At 40.4% G+C, this 6,492-nt stretch overlaps 1 protein-coding gene across 3 annotated transcripts in view; it reads left to right on the top strand.

Moving 5' to 3' along the window:
* Positions 1-6,355, top strand: part of crppa (CDP-L-ribitol pyrophosphorylase A) — a 32,721-nt gene extending 26,366 nt beyond the window's left edge. For 2 of the 3 annotated variants that reach the window (XM_061819576.1, XM_061819573.1), the window contains one exon: positions 5,332-6,355. In XM_061819576.1, the coding sequence (XP_061675560.1) occupies positions 5,332-5,436 (105 nt within the window). In that variant the 3' untranslated portion in view covers positions 5,437-6,355. Of the gene's footprint in view, positions 1-870; positions 1,105-5,331 lie in introns of those variants that run through there. The other variant, XM_061819574.1, reaches the window with a different exon arrangement.
* The last annotated feature ends 137 nt before the right edge of the window (positions 6,356-6,492 follow it).

The following is a 6,492-nucleotide window of genomic DNA, read 5'->3' as shown; positions in this document are numbered from 1 at the left end:
TAAAATGGGAGAAAATTGGAGTTCCCGGAGGAAACCCACGCAGGCACAGGGAGAACATGCAAACTCCACACAGGCGGGTCCGGGATTGAACCCCAGGACCTCACAACTGTGAGGCCAACGCTTTACCAGCTGGAGCCACTGTGCCCCCAGATAAAACTACAAAAAAAAAAGCCTCTATCGCATTGATTTTTACCTATCATGGTTGGGTCTGGAATATATCGCTTTATTTATAAAAAAAAAATTTAAAAAAGGTTCACTTTATATAAAAAGACCAGTCGTCAATGTTGAAAAAGTCCCGTTTGTCGAGGGAAAGGAGACAAAAAGTGCCAAGAAATGATTCGATCAGTCAGTAATGGACATGGCAGAGGATGGGCGGAAAATGTCCTGGCACCAAGCGATTATCCAAACACGCACTAACTAACGTCTGCGTTAACGCTCTGATCCTCAGATTCTTGCCAATCAGTGATGACACTTCTGGCACGGGAGACCGCTAAGTGAGATTTAGCGGCGGCGGAAAGTGCGGCGGGCACTCGTCTCGTTAAAACCAAAACTGATTATCGTAAAAAAAAAAAAAAATTACAATATGAAAATCAAAGTAAGTAGTAACCAGCTGAAGACGAGCGGATGGCTTTAAGCAGGTGAAACGTCGGTGAGACTCCCACAGGCATTTATCCATGAACGCTTACTCGGCGGTTTTGTCACGAAGATTTACGGAAAAAAAGACGTTTAGCCCGCAACGAAGACGCGCTAATCCCGCCAAGGACCCCCTTCCCTCCCTTTTCCACGTGAGGAGTGAGCGGTACCCCCAAACTCTCGGAGTGCCTTTGATGACGTCGCTCTCTGTTGTTGTTTAGTAATTCTACCCCGCAGATCCCGTTTTCAAGACCGACCGGCGAGTGTTTGGTTGCCACCGCGCAAACGACAACTTGATTCAATAACGTCCCACTTTGAAGCTTGATTCAGAGGCTGCGTGTGGATCTGGAGTAAAAGGAATTGAACGCGAACCGTAAACTTTCTCTGATCCTCCCTGGTGAACTTGTCCACCACCCTCTCCGAAGACTCTTGAGTCTTTATCATCAACCACTGGGAACCGGACCTTTGAAAAAAAAAAAAAAAAAGGACGCAAGAAAAACGAATTAAACAAATGAAAAACTTTGTTAATTTATGATCCGTACATTCATGAATCATACCCCGCCCATCATCTATCAATCAGCACATTAATCCACTGATCCTTTAGTTCATTTATCCATTCATAACTGATATTTCGTGAAATCCATTTCTTCGCATTTGCAACAAACCAGTTTACACGTTTTAGGGCATTTCAAGTCACATGACCTCCCGCCTTTGTTGTGATTAGAAGCTGCTTGGTGGCATTAACCACGGTCAGACCCGATTACACGCTTTTCACTAACGTTCCTCGTAATGTCTCCCATCAGGGTCGCCTCGGATTCAGACTCATCTGTCCAGACTTTTGCAAAATGATCTTGGGTCAAACCTTGATGATGTGAGTTGACGTTAGAACGTTTTGTTTTATAGTGACTCATTAAACTTCATTTCCACAGCAAAAAGTCTCCGTAATTCTTTGCAATTTAGCGTAGTCCATCGGTCAATGTGGTTCAAATTTGCTTGGGACCTGACATTCTGGAGGACAAGTTTGTCTTTGGACGACCAGTGGAACGGGTCAAAACGACTGTAAAATAGCCACTTCAGAGCAAAATAGCAGACTTCTTTTTTCAGAAATGGCATTTTAAGACCTTTTGTGGATACGCTCACAATTAATGAGCCTACAATATGTTACGAATTTTGAATTTTGTTTTACATCCAGAAGATGCCACAAAGACAATTTGGACAAGTAAGCCTGGAAATTACCCTAAAGCAGGGGTATCAAACTCATTGTCGGGCCGTTATGACTGTGAAACAAAAACATTTAGTCATCTCATCATACAGTATTTACATCATCAATTTAAGAACTAGTTTTGGAATCAGAAATCAAGGGTAACATAATTTTCAACTATTCACTTTTGGTAACACAAAAATGCTTGTAACATCTCAACTTTATCATTTATGTAATATGACATTTTGAAATTTTGGTACCCATTTTTACGATAATCATGGAAATTGACACTCTAGATCGCAGGTGTCAAACTCGAGGCCCGGGGGCCAGATCCGGCCCACGATGCCAAATCTACAGCGTCAATTTCTTGTAAAAAAAAAAAAAAAAAAAAAATCGGGACCAAAATTTCTCATTGTCATGTATCATAAATTGTAAAGTTGAGATATTACAAGCATTCTTGTGTTATCAAACATGAATAGTTGAAAACAAAACATTACCCCTGATTTCCGATTCCAAAACTAGTTTATAGATTGATGTGAATATGATGAGACGATTCAATATTTTTGTTCCACAGTCATAAGTCCTCTGAGGGAAACCAGAACTACAAAGTGACCTGTGCCAAAAATGAGTTTGACACCTATGCTCTAGATTTGGCTTCCCGGTCCACATAAAATCATGTGACGGGCCAGATCTGGCCCCCGGGCCTTGAGTTTGACACCTATTGACTAAAGGATCCCTTTAAAACTAAATGTGATACTTCATGTGTCTTTTCAGGTCATGCCTTTGAGGCTTTTTTTTAAGACAGATATGCAAACCAAACTTCATGTTGCAAAGTCAAACTGGTTTCAGGGGCTGAGTTTTTAAAGATTAATTTTTTAAATAACGTTGTTTCAAATGTTGTCAGCGTGCCATCCATATGCAATAACCAAAATGCAAATCTCTTCACATGGCAGAAATGAACAAAAAATAAATAAATCTGCGTTATTAGTTTGATGACCTCTGTTAAGAGAGGAAGCAGGTGTTGTTACAACAAAGTTCAGAGTATGCATCCTTCAAAAAATTAATAAACTGTGGGAGTGAAAAGCATGAAAAGCACAACACAAAGCGAAAGGAAATGGCGAACCTCAACAGACTTTGGTAGCCTGCGTTTGGACGTGACACTTTGAAAGTCTCTTCATTTAGTTGCACTATTCGTGGAAAATGACTCGCATGTGTCGGAGGAATAAAAGAACACGAGGCACGCACAAACTAACACGGATCATTATCATTAGTCTGAACAATGAACCGACCGTCCACATTCTTCCCTTAATTGTCCCGCATGGGAAAATGAAGTTTTCCAAAACGGAATCATCAATCAGTGCGTTCATCCATTAGTCGAGTGGTTCTAAAACTTTTAACATCCAGTACCACAACATTTGGTTCAGAGTACTGGAATCATTCAAATATTGTAGCATAGTTTAGCAGAAACAAGGTTAAATATTGTCTGTTAATGTTGAACATTAGCACTGTGCTTAGGTACATATATGAAGGATTGAAATAGTTCTAAAGGAATAGATTCATATGTACGGTGGTTAACAACTGAACTGTCCATCCATCAATCCTCTACCCTTTTCCGGGTCGGGTCGCGGGGGAAGTAGCTTCAGCCACTTCTTCCAACTCTTCTGGAGGGATCCCGTGGCGTTCTCAAGCTATCCGAGAGACATAGTCTCTCCAGCGTGTCCTGGGTTGTCCTCGGAGTCTCTTTGCGGTGGGACGTGCCCGGAACACCTCACCAGGGAGGCGTCCGGCTGGCATCCGAATCAGATGCCCGAGGTGCCTCAGCTGGCTCCTCTCAATGCGGAGGAGCGGCGGCTCAACACTGAGCCCCTCCCTGATGACCGAGCTTCTCAACCTATCTCTAAGGGAGAGCCCGGACACCCTGCTTAGGAAACTGATTTTGGCTGCTTGTATCTGGGATCTTGTTCTTTCGGTCTCTCGTTTCCGGTGACAGTTGGACTCCGCCAAGACTGCTCTTTGTCACCGATTTTGTTCATAATTTTTATGGAGAGAATTTCGTGTGAGTGTCCGATTTGGTGGCCTCAGATGATGTTTTTCACTTGGCTTCGTCAAGCCGTGATCTCCAGCTCTCACTGGAGCCATTCGCAGCAGAGTGTGAAGCGGCTGGCATGAGAATCAGCACCTCCAAATCAGAGACTATGGTCCTCAGTCGGAAAAGGGTGGCGAGCCCCCTCCAGGTCGGGGATGAGATCCTTCCCCAAGTGGAGGAGTTCAAGTATCTTGGGGTCTTGTTCACAAGTGAGGGAAGAACAGAGCAGGAGATCGATAGACGGATCGGTGCGGCGTCTGCGGTGATGCGGACTTTGTATCGGTCCGTTGTGGTAAAGAGGGAGCTACTAAGTCGAAAGGCAAAGCTCTCAATTTACCACTCGATCTACGTTCCTGCCCTCACCTAAGGGCACGAGCTGTGAGTCGTGACCGAAAGAACAACTGAACTGATACAACATAAAAGATGAAGCCACTGTAACTGTCAGTAATTTCATGCACCATGACTAAATTCTATTATTATTCCTTTCAATCACCCATTCATCCCTTCATTCAAGCATTTAACCACCAGTCCAAATCATCCATGGTTAGCCCATTTATCGACCCATCAGCCAAGCCATTCATTCCATCACGCACTAGTGCATTCATCCTGTCACCTGTAATGCTGTTTGTCATTTAATCCATCCATCCATCCATCAATCTTTTCACCTAGTCATTCATTTATTCACTCCTCCATTTATCAAGGATTTACATAATCGTGCATTAAAAATAATTGCAAATAAAAGGTAAAATTTTGATGGGATTTTTTTAAGCATTTACAACTGACATTTAAATAAATATATTTTTCCATATTGCCACATTTGTAAAATAATGGTCCATCCTTTATTGCATTTTTTTAAAGCCTCAATGATGCCACCTGGCCACATTTGCCCCCCGTCTCCTCTACATCATCAGAGGAACCGATCACACAGTTTCACTGGTTCAGTATTTGGTTCAGTTTTTTCCCCCCATTCATGTAGTAAAATAATTATAATCATTTTTTGGTTTTTACACATTTAATTACTAAAAAATGGGAAGTAAAAGTGTAATGTTTTATATTTGGGCCACTGTGAACGAGAGTGGGCTTACTTCATTTGCATCATTTATAAGTCCAGAAATACAGAAAAGGGCTGTTTTTCAAGCAAATACTTGTCTAAATCAAGGTTTAATTTCAATTTTGAATTCTGGTCGGATGTCCATTATCAAACTCAGCACCTTTTTTGTTTCAAGCGCAGGTAAAAATGCGTCTGTATGTCGGTACAATTGAATATACATTTATCGCCTGACATCAAATATTCATACAGTCGATCTGACAGACGTTTGGACTTGAGACTAGTTCTCGTATTATGCAAAACTCCTGGAAGCAGGTATATAACATTATTGACAATTGAACAAAAGATTTGTTGTTTTTCCAGGATGCCGAACGTTGGACAAGGTCTTTGGCTAAAGCAGCGGAGTTGACATCAGCTTTGTTTCGGGAGAGGAGCGAGGCCTTGGTGGGTCAAATTCTACAAGCGTGATGCCGCAAAAAAAAAAAAAAAAAATTAGGTTGCCTCCACTATCAAATTCAGTGAGAAGTGCAAGCTGTCCTAAGCTCACCTCCACATCTTTTTTTTTTTTTAAATATAATTTCAAAGGCTCATTGTGACTAATAAATTGACTTGTACATGAGGAATTGTTGGAATACCCCTTTAATGTTCTCCTGACAGTTTTGTTTTTTTTTTTGGGGGGGGAGGGGGGTGCTTAATAATACTCCAGCTGATTTTTCATCACATAAAGCCCATGTCCATTTTCCAAGCTGCTTATCCTCACAAGTGTCAGGTGAAATGTTTCTTACTTTTTCCTCAGTTGTAAACAATTCTTTTTTTTTTAACACTTAGATATCCATATAGTAAAATAATTAGTCTAAATAAGTATGTTCAAATTTTTAGAGCAACAAAAACTGAAAAGTTTTCATTTTTGTGCACACTGATAGTTGTCTGAAATAAAAGTAAACTTTTTTTTTATTTTAAAGTAGTGAAGAAAAGATGATTTCTACACAAATATACGGTGGTAAAAAAGGAAATTATTTTAACATATGGTTTAAAAAAGCTGAATTCACTTGGCATATTTTTACACAAAAGAAAGCAAAAAATCTTTAAGATAACCTAAAAAAAATGTTGAATAAGCAGGTATAACCGCCAATAAGGGTTTTCAGGGTTCGTGTCCCCGTAAAAAAAAAAAAAAAATCTAAGGAGGAAAACAAAAAAGCTTAATCAACCAGTACTTAACCAGCAGTGTGTTAAGGTGGGCGTTGAATTCCATGTTTCTGTTCAACATAGTGATATTAATTAAAATGAAATTTACTTCAATATAACTATTAATCTCAAGAGTACTGCACTTCATTTCTAGTGAATGCTGCCCTCTGGCAGGACTATAGTAGTCATTGCAGACCATTGATAAACTGGGACGAATTCCAACATTTCATTTGTTTGTATTGGGGGGGACTTTTATCATTAAATATACAGGAGAGAAAATAAAACATCTATATTCCAAAACTGACCTTCTCCTGGAGAACCTCTGAACATGTAAACTGT

Source organism: Syngnathoides biaculeatus, chromosome 5, assembly GCF_019802595.1.
Source record: "Syngnathoides biaculeatus isolate LvHL_M chromosome 5, ASM1980259v1, whole genome shotgun sequence".
NCBI classification, from domain to species: Eukaryota; Metazoa; Chordata; class Actinopteri; order Syngnathiformes; family Syngnathidae; genus Syngnathoides; species Syngnathoides biaculeatus.
Note: the sequence above shows the minus strand (reverse complement) of the source record. Positions and strands in the feature narration are given on the sequence as shown.